Source organism: Passer domesticus, chromosome 5, assembly GCF_036417665.1.
Source record: "Passer domesticus isolate bPasDom1 chromosome 5, bPasDom1.hap1, whole genome shotgun sequence".
In the NCBI taxonomy this organism is placed as follows: Eukaryota; Metazoa; Chordata; class Aves; order Passeriformes; family Passeridae; genus Passer; species Passer domesticus.
In genome coordinates this window covers 31,018,098-31,037,786 of record NC_087478.1, presented here as the reverse complement: position 1 = coordinate 31,037,786, position 19,689 = coordinate 31,018,098, and the positions used below count along the sequence as shown (strand labels likewise).

General features: G+C 42.5%; 1 protein-coding gene across 1 annotated transcript in view; it reads left to right on the top strand.

Annotated features, from left to right (window-relative positions):
* The window catches only part of PPM1H (protein phosphatase, Mg2+/Mn2+ dependent 1H), a 131,605-nt gene that overhangs the window by 104,321 nt on the left and 7,595 nt on the right, over nt 1–19,689 (top strand). Inside the window, exons 7-9 of the mRNA XM_064422545.1 lie at nt 5,964–6,027; nt 7,650–7,757; nt 16,273–16,424. Of these exons, the coding sequence (XP_064278615.1) occupies nt 5,964–6,027; nt 7,650–7,757; nt 16,273–16,424 (324 nt within the window). The remainder of the gene's footprint in view (nt 1–5,963; nt 6,028–7,649; nt 7,758–16,272; nt 16,425–19,689) is intronic.

Below are 19,689 nucleotides of genomic sequence, written 5' to 3'. Positions count from 1 at the left end.
ACTCAGTCCATAGAGTGTTAGCAGACCACTTCCCTTACCCCTCTGTCTCCACAATAAATTGCTGACAAACCTTCCCATTTGTCTTTTAAGAGTAGAAAAAATGAAATAAATTTTAGTAAGTGCTCAAGGCAGCAAATTCACTGGGGGCAAAAAATAAAGGCTTGGCCTGCTGGGGCTGTTGCAGAAGGTGAGCCTGCTTGATGTGCAGCTGCAGTATCTGCACACAGGTTTTGTTGGTCAGTAGCAAAAGCTCAACAGTTCACAAGTAGTGAATGAAAGTAATTGCAATACTCTTGTTCTGTCCCTCCCAGCCTCTCCTTTTAAATAACTTAATTACATTTTTCCCCTGATTTATCTTTTTTTGGGCAAGGATCTCTCTAAACGCTTGAGATGCTTGACAATCCTGTCCCTGACTTTTTTCCTACCATTTTCTTTTAATGCTCCAATGGAGGTGAATGGACTAAAAAGTCAGCCGCATTCCAGGAAGTGCAAACTTTCTGGTGCTTGAGTCTTTAAACTGGGCTGCCCAAATTGGATAGTTTTGCTTAGGAATTACTTCCACAGGAATATGTGGTGCTGGTGCTCTCCAAAGTGCGGACTCCGTCTTAGGACTGTACACAGCAGTGAACGCTCCCTTGAGGTCCAAGGCTCATGTATTAGTCTGATTTGACCAAGCCAGAGATCACAGATGCGTAAAAGTCATGCTGAGAGATGTTATTTTTTTTTTTTTCATTTGTAGATTGGTAGACAGAACTGGGATTTGCAAAATGAAGCATTATACACTTTCAGGTTCATAAGAAGGTGTTTCTGAATTTTCTGTGAATGAGTGTTTTAAAACTTGTAGGTTTTCCTCTTTACTTGAAAGAAGGCCTATGAGGGTATCTTGGTTAAGGTAGATCTTCCCCTACAAACTGTTTTGTGGCCCATGTGCATCAGTCTTTGATTTGGCTTTGCCATCATCTTTTCTCTTACCAGACATTGCTATAGTTTGTGTGTCTTAATCATCTTTGTTTATTGTAATTTTGTTTCATTAAACTATGTGTCAGATGAGCAATAGGGGAAAAACACTGAGACACTGAACATTAGAGCTAACCTGTCTAGAAGGTACTTAGTATCACACAGTGCTGTCTGGACTTAGAGATCCTGACTCTGCAGAAGCACAAGTGTAAGGACATTTTTTAAGATTATGGCTGAGTTGAGACATAAATGGTACAATTTTCAGTGGCTCTGTGCCTAACCTGCCCTGCACATCTTTTCTTCTTGATAGTAAGCATGCACTTACACTGGTTTGATGCCTGTAGTTTAACAGACAGTTCAGATTAACAGTTCCTTTTGGACTGGTGGTTTAAGCTCTGTTGCCCAAAGGGTGAGCTTCATTCCCCTGATTACTTATGTGGGAGGGGAAAAGAAAGAAAGAGTTTCTATCAAGTTTTGTGATGCTTAAAGATTAAAACATGTTTTTCTGTTTGTATGACTAAAGAAAGTTGAGCTTGAGAAGTAGGTTGTTTGGATAGCTGGGGTAGTTCTGTTGTGAGTTGGGTTATTTTGGGTGAGCAGGAGAGTTGGGGCAGCTGAAGGGGGGTATGGATGGCCCTAGGTTTGGTGTTTTTTAGAGTAGTAGCAAGTTAGTGCTAGAAATACACAAAATCTACAAACCTGTCTTGGAGATGCCTTTAGCCTTGTACTCAGTGTGAGCTAGGACTTTTATAAAGCAGTAGTGCGTTCTCTTGGTTGCTTGCCACAAGGAGGTGTATTCTATGCTTCAAGCTAAAGCCCTTTGGTGACAATTTTCTTTGCTCTTCCTTAGGTTTAAGTATCAGTTTACTATTAGGTGTCACAAGCAGAGATGTGAAACACAAACAAACTTTCTAAAGCCAAGTGCCATGAAAAAGCAGAGCACAGAGTCTGGATTCCCCTGTCATGCACAGAACTGAACTTTCCAGGTCAGGGTGGGTTGTGATTTCAACACCATCTGTTGTGCCTGGGGATGCCAATGCAATACTTTTTGTGACCAGTAACCTTACACAGTTTGCCATGAAAGAAAATGGGATGTGGATTTTGGTTTTAGTCAACAACTTCTACTCTTACATGAATTTGTATGTGCTTTCAGAAGGCCAATTTTAAGAACAACTTATATGGCAGGAGAACTCATAATGCATGTAAGACGTTATCTAGGATCTTGGCTCTGAAATTTGTGTATGGGAGCTTACTGATTTTTCAAGTTCTGACACAGAAATATGCAGGTAACTTTGATGATCTTTTATTTCAAGAGTGTAAAAGCACTAATGACCCCAGCACTCTAAGAAGTTTCTGTAGATTGTGTTGTGCATTTAGTAGCTCCTGGTTATTTTACCACCGTGCATTTAGAGCAGATTCCAGTTAGCATATGAGTAACATCATGTCAGTCCTAGTTCTTTTGTTCTGACATCTCTTTTGGCTCCTGGTGCGATTTGGCCCGGTTTTCCAAAATGTTGATCCTGAGTCCAAATGTAACTTTGTGGGTGGTACATATGTCAAGGCCTAGTTCAGTATTTTTGGACAGCAGTAGCATTTCATAATTCTTTTGAAATGAAAAGAAGAAACAAAGTTAACTGAAGAAAATGCAGCTAGATCTAGCTGGGCACGAGCTTGCCTTTCCTACTCCCCACTGCTCCCCCTGTTTTTCCATTTGGAAAAATAGAGGCTTACGTGGCAGAAGCACTTAACAAGCTCTAGGCTCATTCAGAGCTGGAAGCAGTAGCATTGCCTTGTCTTTATAACCTTTCTTGTCATGCCCTGGTAGCCACCAAAACCTCCTGGGATGTGGACAAGGAAGACAGAGAGCGGGAGAGGGCAGGGTTGCAACACTGTGTTGTTAAACAAGTGAGCCGGGCTGAATAAGGCCATGCTGGCACTAAAAGAGCCAAACCACCCCCTCAGGTTCTCTGTATGTCTGTGTTTGATATACCTACTGCCGTATGATATCTTTATATACATTATGCAACAGTATAAATGCAACTTTATTACATAAAATCAAGATAAATAGTCCAGAAGGTTGTAGCCTATGTGAAATAAACCCACATACAAAATACAGGAGGTTTCAGGGGGCATAAATGAAAATGAGCTTCATATCTCCTTTCTGCCTCCCCAGCGCAGTTGCTGTGTTTTTAGCTGAAAAGCTGTGCTTCATGCTTCTTGCAGCTTACCACACACTAGTGTATTATTTTCCCTGTTTCTCTGGTAATGCAGGATATAGGTACTTTTCTAGAGTGTCCCGGGTTGCTTTTTAGTGTGCCTGTGCTACCTCCACTGCTGTGGTTGCAGTTCTGAGCATTGTTTTTCAAGTGATGGTAAGTTTTCAGGCAATAGCAACATCAACAGAAAAAGCACATTTGAGATGAGTTTGACACCCAAGTTCTAAGCCTGAGAGGTGACAGGCTATTAGTAACCACAAAATAAATCACAGTAGCTCCCTGAGCCTCCCTCACTTAGTTGCACAGTTTCAGGAGGTCACAGGCTAGCCAGCTGCTCTGCTTAATCTGCTGATGGAACATGTTAGCTGCGATGTCCTTACACCGAGGTGTCACAGTTGAAGGCCTGAGGGACAGTGGTTTTTTAATGGTTCCCTAAAGAAGCTGCACTCAGCAGTGGGGAACATTCTTTTGAAGGACACTGGCCTAAATGGCACTTCTTTCCCTTTTTCCTAAAGCACATTAGTGTGAGGTGTTTTGTAGGAGAATATAAGGAGAAAGAGGAGAGAGGGGGAAAAAGCCTTGGTCCCTGTTTTAAGTTTTTGTCAACTTACAGGACAGTGTAAAGTGAGGGATTTGGTCTTAAATAATATAGATAATATAGTCTGTGTGTGAAGAATGGGCTTGTTTTTTCTTTTAAAAGGGGTCTGCAAGTAGTTAAGCCACATCATCCTTGTCTTGTTTGCTGTTTTAACAAATATGTACAACAATGTGAACATCCAGTAGGAATGGTTGTCTTCTCAGGCTTGTGGCTTGATTAGTCATTTGACTAATGCCCACAATGGACTCAGCTGATACCCATTTTCTTGGTGGCAGAGCACAACTGGCTCTATGCAAGGCATAGTTCAAACTCCTCAAGGATGTTTTCCCAGGGCTTCCAGTACTGTAGGTCCAGTTGGAAACTTCTAAACATGTTCACGAGTAGTCAGAAATAATAAATTGTTTGCTCTACATTCAAACCAGGATATTCAAGTTAGTGAATGAGGCAGAGATATTTGGTGGGAATAAAGGAAAGAACATGAGCAAAATCCATGACTGACTCCTCCTTCCCAACTAAATGCTATTCCAGGTTTTAAACATCAGGGAAGTATTATCATGTTGGCTACATGTAGTAATTTGTGCCTCTTTGTTTTGTTTAAGAGCTAATTTATTTGCCCTCCCCAGTGCAAAATGCCATTTGAATGCCTTCACTGTATTGTGTCTTAGAGAGATGGCCAAATATTATGGTTATATATTCTAAGATATTCTTGACTACATGAAAGCACCCACTGCATTTTGCAAGCCTCACCTAGTTTCATTGTGGGATTTTATATATAGTAATATTTTTAATATATGAGGGGAGCCCTCCACTACTGTATCTTCTATGCATTTTGGTTGCTTTTCTCTTTTTTCTTGGTCCTTCCTCACCTCCAGAGCCCTAATATGTGATTGCTGGGAAATGTAAAGGTGGGGCTTAAATGTCAATGCAATTCTCAGTAAGTCTGAGTCTTGCCTGGGTGATGCAGCATATACAGCACCATTTATTGATCCCAGGCCTGTGCCGTATTTTGGTGAAGCAGGGGGCAGTTTGATTACAATATAGGATTTCACCCTTAATTTTTAATTTCCTGCTGGTTTACACGACAGCTTTAACATTGCATAAACCTGATCCCATGGAGCTCAGGCAGTTGTCCTGGAGAGCTACACAGCAGGGGCTGGCAGGGATCTGCCCAGCACCTTCCCTCCCACTCTGGTTTGTGCTCTTGGGGTGCTTTTGGTGTCACCCTGAGGGCTTTGGCCATTGATACACCAGGAGGGAAGCACAACATGCAGGGAAAGGCTGAGGAGGGATGACTTTGTGGTATGAAGGGAAGCATGCCCCTCTGCGGCAATGCACCTTAGCCAAAAAGGTACCAGCACCTGAGCTCAAGCATGTATCATGCAAACCACAGGACTCTACAGCTTATGAGAATGTTATCTTCTGTTGCTTTTTTTTTATTTCTCACTGGAAAAATTGCTAACCTTCTCACCTCATCAGTGTCAACAGCTGGATGTGTAAAAGGTAGAGTACACAGGCATGCAGTAAACAGAATCAGAGCATGAGCATTTACTTCTCTTGTCTCTTGTCCATGGGAAAGCTGCTGTGAAATGTGAAACCTCTGACAACCTTGACTGTTGCAGTCAAGGTCAAATGAGCACTAAATATCCTAAGACTTCAGCACGTGAAGCTTGTCTCAGTTTCTGTGGTCCTGGAGGGTGAGAACAGGATCAGACAGCTGTTTCACACCATGTGTACATGTTCTGTCATTGCTCACGTTTCACATTAACAGTGTCAATCTAGGCATTGTTTAGTTTCTTGAGTTTGGAGTTGTTTTGTTCGGGTTTTTGATTTGGTTGGATTTGGGGTTTTTTATGACACTGTATTATGGTATAGCTGGTACCATATCCGACAGTATCTTACCTGATTAGGATGTTTTGTTCCAGTTCACCTCTTTCTTTGCTGTCAATAGGAGAAGCCTGGCATGTTGGATATTTTCCCATCTTCACTTTTTCTTTTGGTGAAATTGATAACTATTTAAAGAAAACCTTCCTGCAGAAAAAGAAATTTACATCTTTGTTCAAAGGCAGAGTCGCTAGGAAAAATAATGATTTTTTTTTCTCCCCCCATTTTTGAAATCACAGGTGCTTGTTTCAGGGCACTGGGTCACTAATTGAGTACAAGCTTCATAAATGTTGTTTGTCCTCCCCCCACAGGGCATACAAAACCATTGAGGAAGATGACTTGAAGTTTCCCCTTATATATGGAGAAGGCAAGAAGGTGGGCACATTTGCTTTCCTCAGACCAAAGGAAGAAGGAATTCTGTGCTGTTTACCATTCAGTTTAGCCCATGGCAGTCCAGTGTTTTCCACTCAGTATCTCTTTATTTTATCGTTTTGACAACTTGAAAGAATATCTTAGTTCTGTCATAAATCAGTCTCATGTCTGGGGGGTGGTGGGGAGAGCACAACATAGTAATAAACATTTTACATCAGTCATTTGTTGTTTAGTTTGCTTTTGTTTTTCTTTCATCATAAATAGGCTACAATGAGACTCGTAAGTAATTGACTTTAAATGTTTCTGTTTCATTGTAAAATATAACTAGAACAAAGCAGGAAGATATTTAATAGTGCTCTGAGATGCAAAACTCCAATTTAGGAAGAGGAGGGATCAGGGCATGATTTGTAAAGTATAACACTTTGACACTAGCTGAAGAAGATAAGGTTATGGGAACTCACTGTTGAATTTTTCTGATGTGTGAAGGCTGATAGTTGAAAGGGAGAAACACCATTCTGTTTGTTATGCTTTGTTTTCAGCTCTGTGATTAAGAACAGTGAGATCGTTAGTGTTGGTCCCAGCAAGCTTAGCTGAATGCAGCAATAGGATCAATATAAGGATGCAGTGGTGTCAGTTTGCTGATATTGGTATGCTTGCTGTGTTTCTAAATAGTGCTCCGCTGCTGCATTAGGTTATTATCTCAATGCAAAAACAGACACTCTTCAAAATTAGTCCATGTTTTGAAGATCCAGACCTGCATCTTATCTCTGAATTTCATTAGGTTTATAATTATTTGCAAAATGTTTAATGCACATCTTTTTCATTTACTTTCTTATGGCCCTGTGGAGCCAGGAGTCACTGATGCAAAATGATTCTGAGTCAGTTGCTCACCATTAGTGATGCTGAGCTCCCTTGTTCAGAAGCTGGTGTGGCTAAGCTTGAGTTTGGGGGAAGTGATCAGCAGAGCACAGAGAGCAAGGTTTCCTGGGAGGCTGAATGCCTGGTCAGGTTTTGGAGCAGCTTTAATGAAGGAGAGCCCAGAACCTCTTGGGACACCACTCATGTTGCAGAGGGGAAGGAAGTGGTAGATGTGAAGGAGCTGCAGACCTGCTGTAGACTGACTCTCCCTAGAAGAGAGCACTGTGGTCAGTGCTTCTGTCACGTGTGTGTGTGTTCAGCAATTTAGGGTAGCCTTTGGTACTTTTCCCTGGTAAAGGGAATATACAACATTATGTCAATAGGAAGATACTATGGATTTGTTATGTCAGTAGTTGAGCTCCTTGTCCTCTTTGTAAAACCTATACTAACAGAATAATTCCCTGAAGGAATGCTCTCATAGACTGGTGTGGACAGTGAGGTGACTGGGTTGGGTTTCTATAGCCCCAGTACCTTAGAGATAGTGAGTGGGATGTGGATGAAAACAAAGCTTGGAATAAGGAGACATGGAGATGGCATGAGTGTGAAAAGCTTTGACATTGATTGGCTATGTTAAATCTAGTGTTTCTGGGAGAGAAAAGGGAATTCATCCCTAACTGTAACAGTTACAGAGTAAGAATATTGTCTCATTCCTTATTCACACAGTCCATGTAACAAGATTTTATCCCACTGCTTTTCTTTATTTCCAGGCTCGGGTTATGGCAACAATTGGAGTGACCCGAGGACTGGGAGACCATGACCTGAAAGTGCACGACTCCAATATATACATCAAACCTTTCCTGTCCTCATCTCCTGAGGTAAAACAGCCAAGGTTCAACTATCTGATTTGTGAGAGGGAAATAAATTTACTTAGTGTGTTTATTTGTTCTTCTCAAATCATCCATTTTGATTGTGACCCAGTCTAGGTAACATGCTGTCCTTTCCGAAGGTGCAGCATGATAGTAACATCCACATAGTAGGAACTAAGTTCATAGTAGATTCTATGTTCCCAGCTGTGTGCTGATTGCTTCACATCCCTGCAGAGCACTGATGATTCCTTCTCACTCCCTGTGCTATGGTTATCCCATAGCCTTGCCATTCAGTGTGACAGATGCCCATCTCTCCTTCTACCTTCATGTACTCCAGCTCCCGTAAAGGCTTACTTAGATCATGCTGCCTTCACAGAAGATGTAAATCTGTGTAATGCAGAAGGGGTGTCTTCCACAGCAGTGTAGTATCCTGCTTTACAAAGAGAATGCCAGATCAACTCTTAAGCAGGAAAATTCCAAGAGTCATAGGAAGGGTACTTTATGCTTCCATCTGTCTGCCCCTTAACCTTCACTTCTTTTGATAGTTTTTTGTAAGCACCAAGTAATGACAGTGTGCATTCCCAAATGATGTTGTTATGAGGAGACTGTGGTATTTGGGTTAGGGGTAGTTTTAAATGCCTCCTTCATTTTGAATGGCCTCATCACAAGCAGTTCCACCCACTTTTTGACCACTGGGAACCTTGCAGTGAAGGATATCAAGCCTTCCAAAGGGATTTAAATGTATTTATTAACGAGGAACATGCAAGCCTTGCTATTTTTTCTCCCATTGTAACTGCATTCCTCCTGTTCCTACATCAAGGAACAGATGTCACACATTTTTCATAAAATATTAAGCAAGGGCAAACCATCTGATGACAGCACAAAAAAAGGCAGCTTTGCTTTCATGGCCCAAATGCTGAAAACTGTCCATTGTCAACTGGATTGCCAAAGTTTTAACCATACCCAGTATTTGACCTTGAATTTTTTGCTTGCTATAGCAGTATGAGAGAATGAAATCATACAAATAACATCATACTGTTAGGAAGGAACCAAATTAAGTAAACCTTGCTTATAACATCTCTAAGGCAAATTTGTCATGAATGTTTCAGGCTGCTCAAAGAATCACCAACAAAAGTATCAACAAAAGCAGGTTCAATATTAAAATGAAAGGATGACAACGTTTGTTGGCAGGGTTCACTCCACTACTTACTGGATTGTTGGAGCGCACAGAGAAAAGATTGGTCTGAAATCTAAAATCAATCAATCTAAAACTAAAGTTAGCCAAAAATTATCTATGTGGAAACTGAGGACAAAAAAGCTTAAGGGTAAGGAAGAAGGGTAAGGGAAAGGTTAAGGATAAAAAGGAATAAGGGAGACCCTCCTGTTGAGTCACAAGGTTCAGAGTAGACCCCCTTGCCAAACTTTTCTCCGGACTTGATCACCAGTTTAGGCCTAAAGGTTTTAACAACACTTAATCAATAGCTGAATTTAAACAATTTAACAGAAGATTCTGTAGAATTTACTGTAAGCACAACAGTAACTGACTTACAGGCTTAACTTACAAATGTAACATATTTAAAAATCTAGCAGAGCAACATTCCTAGTACCTTTGCTATAGCATATTCACACTCAGATACACAGACCTAAAAGAGTATGTACATAGCTCAAAGGGCCTCACTTGGACCCACTGTTGATATGGTTGCAAGAAAGTTGGCTTTAGCCATAGTAATTTTCCATTCTTGCTGCAATTTGGGTGGTAACTTTCTCTGAAAGTTTGATAACTTTGTTATAATGTTGTTCCATTTGGGTTGTTATTCAGGTAAGAATAATTTGGGTTGTTATTCAGGAAGAATAAGTTTCCAAGGCTGTTTGAAAAAAAAGAGGAGCTCTTTAGACAGCCCAAGTTCCTGGGAGCAGACAGTGTTTCTGATAAGCTTGAGAGAAGCTCAGCCCAGGTGCTGTTCATCAAGGCCAAGGCCTGACAGCATTTCTGAGATCATAGACTGGCCTGAGGAGGAGCAGGGAGGAAGGATGCACCACCCCACAACTAAAAATGATCTGGCTTGCTCCACAGAGTGGCGGTGTGGTTCCCTCTCACCTCTGTGCCTATAAACAGAGATATAAAATTCATATGTACTTATTATATATAAATTATATAGTAAAATTCCAATTATAAAATAAAAAAAAATTTAAAGTGCTGAGAGAACCCAGCCCTGAAGAAAAGAGAGAGATCTACAGACAGCCCCTTCTTCGTGTTTCCTTGCTATCAATCGTTCACTTTCCCCCTTTGAATGTGTAGTGTCCCTCACTTGAGACCTGCTCCTGTTCTCCTCAGCCAGGCAGGCAGGAGCTCTGCCCTCATCACTGTAGTGGATTTAATGCCATAAAAATGATGCAATTCTACCTATTTATTTTTCTTTCTGGCTTGCTGAGATCCAGTGTTTCTGGGGTACATAATGGCTGCAGCAAGCATCCCAGCAATATCATCTCTGCCAATTGCTGCCGCAGTGTTTGTGTGTGTTTATAAACCAAAGCTTCTCATGGGCTTTTCTGATTTGTGGGGAATGTGTCTGTACATGTTCAAAGTCTGGAATGTGGCATCCAGTTCGTATGCTAGCCACGTTTCAGGATCTCTTAACTGCTTTGCAAAAGGGAAGCAAAATTGGCTTTGTTTCCACATCCTCTTCACAGCTAAATTCAGCAGAAATGTATGAGGGCAGAAGGAGGAAAGACAGAGCACCAGCCACCTTAATTTAGAGATATTGGCAAAAAAACCCCTGAGTATTATTAGGAAGTAGCATATGCTCCAACTTGCTTTCTATTGCACCTCCTCCTCTTAATCATCTCTTGCCTCTCTTCCCAGAGAGAGCCCCAGTGCTTTAACTCCTCATGTTTTGCCCTACATTGTTATGTCCCTACATGGGCAGCGCACCTTGCTCAGAAACCAGCATTAAGAAACAACGTCTTTATTCTGCCATCTGGGAGGCTTGGCACTTGGAAGCAAACGCAGTGGTGTCAGGCAGCAGTCATATTTGGTCCCTGTGCAGCACTGGATTTTGAATTGTTTATATAGAGGTAGGGAAGCGCAGTGTGTGGTTTCCAGACCTGGAAAAGGGAGGCACAGGAAATTAAGGCACAGAGTGAGTCGTGACAGAGGGAAGATCCAAGTCCTCTGGCTTCTGTCTCTGTGCCGTAATTGCAGTGTTCTTTCTCGAGTAAGGGGCAGTGTGGTGAGTTTTCTGAACATTTTATTTCCAGTGTGACAAAGTGCTGGTATGCCTATCCACCAAAATTTAGCTCAAGGAAAGGTAAACATCCCTGAGACTACATCCAGAAATAGGCATATAATAGTAATTTAAGGGTGGTGTGAAATGATACTTTGACAGAGTGCCAGGCTATGGGAGGAAAAGTCATGCAGCCAAGACTGACAAATGTAATCAGTATTCACTGGCTCAGCTGTTATGAGACCAGATTTGGAGGACTTCTGCAGGTTGGTGAGCTCTAGAGATTTGAACCTTTTATAATGAACTGGAGTAGCACAAAGCAGGCAAGCCATGGCTGAGGCTCTCTGGCGTGGAATTAAATATTTATTTTTCATAATGGAACAGTTAATTTGAAAGCTTTCAGCAGGAAATTCTGCTTTTCAAAACTTAGAGCGACCTTGTTGCAGATGAAAAGCAGAATTTAATCCTGAAATTTTTTGAATTTTCAGCAGCTCAGCTATTTGGTAGGGAAAGATGTGGCTCTGATGGCAGCATTTGGTCCTTGCCAGCAAGGAACCCAAAGCCAGCCACCAGAGCAAACTATAAGAAGGTAACGAAGAAGAATTTTTGTTATTCCATTGTTTGTATAATCTTTCTGACAACTCCACAAATATGTCCAAGGAGACCATTTTAGATTCATATCTGCCTTCTGGAGAAATCCTCAGGAATTACACCATCCAAAGGAACAAGTAAGGCAAATACATAGAGAAGCACAGTATGATCAAAGGAAGTCAAAGTGGCTTCAGGAAGCAATGTCACAGTTAAGTGGCTTCAGGTCCTTGAGGTTATGTCGACAAGAGAATTAAAAATAATAATAATAATAATAATAAATACAGTTGATGCTCTTGGCATGAGCACTTTAATTCCTCAGAACATTTGGGAAACTGTTGTGCATCACAGCTTATTAATATAAAAGATATGAAGCTACAGACAAAGTGGAAAGTTGGCACAGTCAACTGGAAATTGGCTAAGGGGCAGGAAACAAAGGGTGGCAGTAAAAAGCTAAAAGGAGATTAATTGGTGAATGCTGCAGGGAGCATTGTTCGGACCCACTTTTTATTATTTACATATAAATTACATGGAGAGTGGTATTGAAAGATCTCATCATTTGCCAGGAAAGCTGCGCTGGATAGCACTGTGCATAAAAGGGACGATACAATTAAGAAAGGGCTTAATTTATTGAAGTAGCTGGATTGATCAATAGTGCAGGCGAGTGAATGCAGGCTGTTGTTTAGCTGGAATTCCCCGGAGGCTGGCTGCTGAGGAGCACCTCAGGTGGCTGCAGGCTCGCATGTCACTCTGTTGTGAGCGGTTTTCCAGCCGCAGGGACGCGCATTGGCTGCCTCTTAAAAACAGACCTGGCCAACGAGGCAAGCGCCTTCGCTGGGCTGCCGTGGTCCTTTGCAGCAGCCAAAGGCAAGGCTTTGTCTGGTGGGTAGATCTGTTTGAAATGTAAATAAAAACCAGCCCACCTGTTTGTTCATTGCTTGCCCAGAGCAGTTTTCTCAGTGCTCTTGACTGCATGTAGATAATACATAATATGAGAAACAAATACCTGGATTGAAGAAGGACATTATTTGACAAACTACATATTGCATGTTCAGAAAGATGTGTGTGACTGTGGGCTCTAGTGGTGTGTATCCACTGTTACCTGTCAGCAGATCTGTAAGTACTAGTCAGGTTAAGTAATATTATTCTATCTGTAGGATATAAGGGTAACCCAGTGCTTATTGCTGTAGCTTCATGGCTGGCTGTGCTGCTGAGGTTCTTTTCCTTGTTCCTGATAGTTTTTTACATTTTCTGATTGCTAATGTCAAGTTCAGCTTGTTAACAGGTCAGCTACTTTACGTCAATAAAACATCAGCAGATGATGTATGGTGACCAAACGTGGCTCCTTCCAGGGCTGCCCTGATACTCCAGAGAGATTAATTTAAAGAGTGAGAAACTCACTCTTCACACAGAAGGGGTGGTAGGCTGGAGGGAGTTGCTGAGAGGGCTCTCAGGACATCATGGGATGCCAAAGACACAAATTCTGTGGGGCACTTTCAGGAGTGATGTCTGGCTGCAGAAGCAGCGATTCACAAGGAAAAGACTGAAGATTCAAGGTAGCATTGTCAGAAAATTTGTCAAGGGTGCTGCACCAGTTAAGGAAACATCTGTGCTGCCAGTCATTGTCCAGCCAGCTCACCTGAAGGAGCAGGGTTCTGCAATGCTGCTTTATAGCGTGAGCAGCTTTGCACAAACTTGTGTCACAGACAGAACTTTCCTTAAACCTCACTCTTTACTTCCCTGAAATACAGCTACAGGAAGGAGGCAGTCATTGGGAATGTTTACTCTGGAATCTAGAAAAACAAAATAGTCAATTTCATTGCACTCATTGAACCGCTTTTGTTCACTTAAGATTTAAAGGGCTGTGGGTTCATTGCTGTAGCAGGCACTTAGGTAATTCCCTCAATATCTCCTCATACTTCAGAACTGTGGCATATCATACTCTCACCTTTTTTTGTACAGTGTGGAGTGTGCTGTGGGTGCTGCACACTGTGGGATGTGTGTGGAGTGGGTGTTCAGTGAGCCCTGCTGGGCTGAGCTTCCCTTCCCCATGCCATGGTTCTGCCCAGCCTAGGTGCCTCCAGGAGCTCTGCTGTCACACTGCTCCCAGCCAGCTGAAGGCACAGGGGCTACTGCAAGAGAGCCTTATTGACCCAAGAAAGAACTGGAACAAAAGTGCTGGCAGAAGAATGAAGGGTTAGGAGCTGGTTGCTTTCTGCACCTGGACTAGGCAGTCTGTGAACATAACCTGACTCTGCAATAGACTGGACAGCTCTAACTCTTTTTTGTCAGCAACATATTAGGGGCACCTACAGCTGTATTTAAGATATCCAAGGCAAGACACAAAGAAAAGACTTAAGGTAACTGGAAGGCAGACAAAACTGCATTTCATTGAACATTTACTTGCATGCCCAACTGGTCCTTATATGCAACAATTTTACGTCAATTGCCCCCAAGCTTGTCTCCTGTAACCTTGACACTCTCTTTTCCTTAGCCTGGGGACTAGCCTGACACCTCCCTGTCCTCTGTGTCTCTTCTGACATCTAGTTTCCTCTCAACATATGCCTTTTTGCTGGAGGTGTCCAGTTCACAAAGCTTGTCCTTTTAGGAACTACCATACCTTCTTCCTAGATTACACAGTAAATCAGTGAATGCATCTTTTTCCTGTTCCCCTAAAACAAAACATATTCTTGGTAAAATTATCTCTTCTTGATATTGCTCATGGACTGGCTCCAGGTAGCTTTGAAAAGTTGCTCATCCACCCCAATGCCACTCCTCAGTCAGACAAAATGGTTGATTTCAGGAGGATTCCAATCAGTGATGCATGGTTTTGCTTTCCTGACTTCTTCCCCACCTAAGCTGCAAAAATGGCTTCTGTGATGTAATGTGTCTTTTGCCTCGGTTGGGATGTCCTTTTCCCAGCACAGATGTTGGAAGCTTGGTTAGCCCTACCAGGGGCTTGGTGCTGGGTGCATCCCTGAGCATTAACTGTGATGCTTTCTCAAGTATTTGCTGGTCCCCAAGAGATCTGACCAGAACATGTGCTGTATATTGATGGTTGTGTTGGCCAACTCAGCCTCCACACCCCAATGATTTCTGAGTTGCAACTGTGGGCTGTTAAGGCTGAAATAAATTCTGGGAGACAGGAACTATGACAGCTACTGATTTCTGTACAATAAGCTTGAGATGAGAGCTGTGCTGCGTATAGGGGTCTTTTCTGTATTCCCACTCAAGTCTGAATAAGCAGATATGCTCTAATGAAGAGAGTATCTTGCCTTGAATTTAATCCTCTCCAAAGTCCTTATTCAGCTGCTACCTTAGATAATGAAGTGAAGGTTACACTTTACAAATGACCTTCTTGTGCTTTTGAGTGAAAGGCAAACTGGTAAGGATTAGCAGACAGATCTAGGTGATTTTAAATTTTTTTTTTCCTCTGGTACTGGTTGAAGTCCCATAAAAGCGTAATTACATTAAAAGGTCCAGGCATTTTGTATGCATTGCCTGCTTCATGGCTCCTAAGGGGAGAGTGCACCATGAGGGAGAATAAAACAGCTCATATTTTCTTGTTATGCCCAGTGCTTATCCTGACTAACTGCTGTTACTGGAGTCCAGGACTGGAGCAGGGTGCGTGATGAGGTGCACTCTTTCTGAATTTCAGTATAGGTGATCCCTCTCTCCTGTCTGCCCTGTCGTGGTTGTTACAGTTCTTTCAAACTGTGGTTGTTGCTGTGGTAATTAAAGTGCTCTGTGGGTGCTTCCTAATGGCTCCCCATCACAACCTGGGAATTGCATGCATTTCTCAGCTGGAGTACAGCATGAGCTGGAAGGGGAGTTACACCAAACTAAAGGCTTGTTTTGAAACACTTTCTATGGCCTTTGCTTTCGTTCTGGCTCAGCTGATGGCCCCGCAGTAACCCCCACTGTGACTGCCTCCACCACTCTCAGCCTCTCTGGGAAGAGGTAGTGGAAGTTGTTTTAAAAGGCAGGCTGTGAAGAGGTGCCAGCAGTGATCAGCCTGACTAGGGCTGCAGACAGACAAATTGAAGTCAGCGGGTATTTTAATAGTGCAAATGAGCTTCACTTTTGTGCAGATCCTGAATTGGTCTGTAGCTACTGAAATCCTTACAGATACATGTGACTGAGCAGTTTTTCTGCATTTCATGGAACCACTCACTTGCTCAGGCAAAGCTCGAGTGCAGCAGCTGCCTCAGGTTTAGAAAAGTGAATGCAATGCTGGCTGTCAGGCAGGCATTTCCAAACATGCAGTCTGGCAGACTTAAATGGATCAGGACAAATAGTGAAAACAATTATTTGTGAATATTTTATTAGAAAATATCAAAAATTCATCAAATAAATTATTCAGCTTCCATATGACTAGTCCTGCCAATGATAGGGAGGAGCCTCGTGCACTGAAGCCAGGCTGCCGGGTGGGGGAGGCTTCAAGCGCTTCTGGCATCAGGCAGCGCAGTGCCTTAGAGCCTGGTTTTGGAACACTTGCATCCATCCAGCCTGGGGTCAGCACCTGAGCCACGCTGAGCTGCAGCAGGAAGGGCTGCTGTGTGGAGGGCTGAATTGGAGACAGGCTCCACCAGTGCCATGGGAGGTTATGTCCCTGGCTGAACCTGATAAACTCACAGCCAAACTCATCAATGTTTCACAAACAGGTCTGACAATCCTCCTTCATGAATGTGCCTTGGGTTTTTTTCTTTTAGGTGCGAGTCTATGACCTCCTGCAGTACGAGCATGGGCCAGATGATGTCCTGATCCTAGCTACTGATGGACTCTGGGATGTGCTATTAAATGAAGAAGTGGCAGAAGCTGTCACTAACTTTCTACCGAACTGTGACCCTGATGATCCCCACAGGTTCGTGCTTATCCCCAATTTTCTAGCTTCTCCATAGAGGAACACTTTCTGGTAATGTATTTTTGTAGAAAGTATGACATGAATAACATTTGGGAAATATGCAACACTTACAAGAAGACATTTTTATTGGTTAGATGGAGCTTCTACAGCAAATGTTAGCAGTTAGAGCAGGGGCTCTATTATAACTCAGAAATGCCTGCCTTCAAAGGAGTAGGTGTGGGATTGCAGTATCATGGCATGGGATCCATTTTGTTTGCTTTGTGAAGTCCTGTGGAAACTGTAGGAGGCTGGGGTCTTGGAAGAGCATGGCAACAAGTCTCTCGTCCGGACAATCCCTTAACACTAAAGATTGTTTCTCATCCTCAACATCTCCCTCTCTCCCTCACTGTGTTTGTATATAAATACTGCACACTGTGGTTCCCACTCATTCCTAGTCATGGTCTGACCTTTAAACCTACCTTCCATAGAGGATGCTCAGTGCTACCAGCTGCAGGACAGGTATGGTGACAGAACAGGTGGAAAGTCTGACTTGTATTTCAATTAATTAGATCCTGCTTCATTTCATCATTTTAGTCTACCTCATTTTAATCTACCTCATTTTTCTATCTTTATCACATCTTAAATTATCAGTTTCTGTCCTTAAAACATACCGTCGTGCAAACAAACAAGTTCCCAAGCAACCATCTAGAGGCTTTCTGCCTTGAGTGAGTCCATAGGTTTGTCTGCTAACTGAGTTCAGTATCACTATGAATTAAAACATTATGCCAGAGATCAGAAGTCTCTTGCTTGTAAATGGGACTGTGAAAGTGGAAAGAGCTTTATTTCTTCTTAGAGACTGTTCAGGAAGGGAAGTGTGTGTTGCTAGTGAATTTAGGGCCATCTACCACTTTGTTCTGCCCTCACCCTTGGCTGAGAGCAGGGAAGAGAGATTTTATACATCCCCCGTTGGCCCGTGGAAAGTGGAGTTTCAGAAATAGCTGAGACCCATCTCAAAATGCTTGCTGTTTCTCATATTTCTAAGTGGTCATCTTCCCAGGGTCAGCCCTGTTCATCAACAAACAAGATGACTGGGTATGGACGTCTTGACAGAGACTTGGGTTTTAAAGGGAGAACACCTTCAAAATAACAGCAGTATTTTCTTGCCCTGACACTTAAAAATATGGAATGCAAAAAGAGGTTTTGCTGCAGGAGAATGGATGATTGATGATTATCATGAAGCTGCAACTACAATATTTAGACCTTCCCCATCTCCTTATGCCAAAGATGAGGTGTGGTATGAATGACAGCCCCCGGGCCATCTCTGCTTCAGCAAGACATGCACCTGTGTCTGCCTTCTCTCTGGGAAGAGATCAGACAGGATCAGCTAAGGGCACTTCCAGGGCATCTGGCAGTGTGCTATGCAGGCGTGCCATTAATTTAAGGTAGGAGGAGATGACCTATCCAGTCAACTTTCAGTTATTCCCTGACACCCTTCAGAAATGCTGCGGTGCTTTTGTTCTCATTCCTGCTCCCTTGAGATTCTTGCAAAGGCACCTGGTAACATGCAGTACCTCTGTCCTGCTCTGTCTCCATTCTCATCTGGTATCTGGGAAAGGTTGGCCCTGCCTTCCATCCTCACCAGTCCCATCTGTTGAGAATATAGTCAGGATGTGTTGTGTCTCTCCTGTTCCTTTTGGTCCTTACTTTTTAATTTAAGCTGATGGTGATGGCCATCATGATTGCTGCAGTGGGAAGCAGGATTCTTCAACCTTTTTGACTTGTTAAGTGAGTTATTTCATCCATTATAGAACACTCAGAGGCAATGAGAGACACTAAGGGAAAATTTTATTTTCTTTGTTTTGATTTAGATTTTCTTCTGCTGGTTCAGTAATTGTGGGGGATTAGTCACTGTTTGTGCCAGTGTGAGTACCACACATTCCAGAGCTAAGCCTGCTGTTTATAACTTAGAACAAACACATTTATTGGTGTTTGACCTACTGGTCTTTGAATGGACATCTGAATTGTAAATAAATTTGTTATTTTAAGCAACTTTGTGCCAGATCGTTTAGAAGCTTACAGATAGTGATGGCAAGACATTTCTCTGGCAACATGCAAAAGGTAATTAGAGCAGTCCCTCATATAGTTTACAATGATATTTATGAAAATTACCTTTGTGGAATTGCTCTTGCTGCTTGGTTGTAAAGAATATGTAAAGGTTTTAAAGTATCGTGTGAGAGGTTCTATGTAATTATTTCACAGTGGTCTAAATGAGGTATAACTAATGAATTTACTGTAGCATTCCAGCTCAAGCTGTGGACCTGCATTCATTCCTCTCACTAGTCAGTGACAGAAAAATCTTCTTTTGCTGTATTACAAACATTGTGTTTAAAGGAAATGTTATCCCAGAAAATGTCAGGTTCTGTGATGGGTGCGTTGACATAATCTGTAGTGAGGTGATCAGCCAAAAATGTAATATTTCTAGGGATGCAGAAAACTTGTCAGAATGTAAGAGACTTGCACCCTGGGCTTGGCAATGCTATGGTCTTCAGGAGAACCAACCTGTGGAGCAGCCTCTGGATCCACCTGACCCAATAGCCTACTTATTTCCTGACAGCAGCATATTAGAAAAGAGAAGAGGAGAAAAAAAAAGCCTAGAGAGGATTTTAGAGCTGCAGAGTACTTAGCTGTTACATAATTAGCTCCTTGCGGGACCAATATCCCTCCCATTTGAATTAGAATTCACTTTATAGCCTGATGGGTAAGAGCTTACAGCCCTCAGCAATGCTTTTGGGACTCTCTCCTGGTGGTACTTACTGTGAGTATTTGTTGCCCACATAAAAAAAAACATTTCTGAATTCTGTCAAACATAGCATGTGCCTGGACGTCTCCAAGTGCAGGGAGAGCAAAGTCCTCAGGTCTCTCTTCATTCAGCCATGCAGACGCAGCTTCGGGGGATTTGGGCACACATTTGTTTAGAGAACAGTTCCTGTGTGAGGGCTGGGATGGAGTGAAGAGGCTGGGAAGGAGCAGGATTTCTTAGCCAGCTCATTTCTTTCGGGTCTTGTGGCAGATGAGCATTACGGGGCTCCTGGTGAAGGACAGGTGGCAGTGCCACTGCTGCTGTCCATACGTCAGCTTTCTGAAGAGGTATGAAGATGGAGAACTGTGACTCTTTGCCAGCTTCCTTCAGCTGCATGTATACACATTTACCCCTGACCTTGGGAATCTTTTATTTCTCATCCTTCCTTTTGTCATTTCTTGTCTCCTCATTTTCCCTCTCACACTC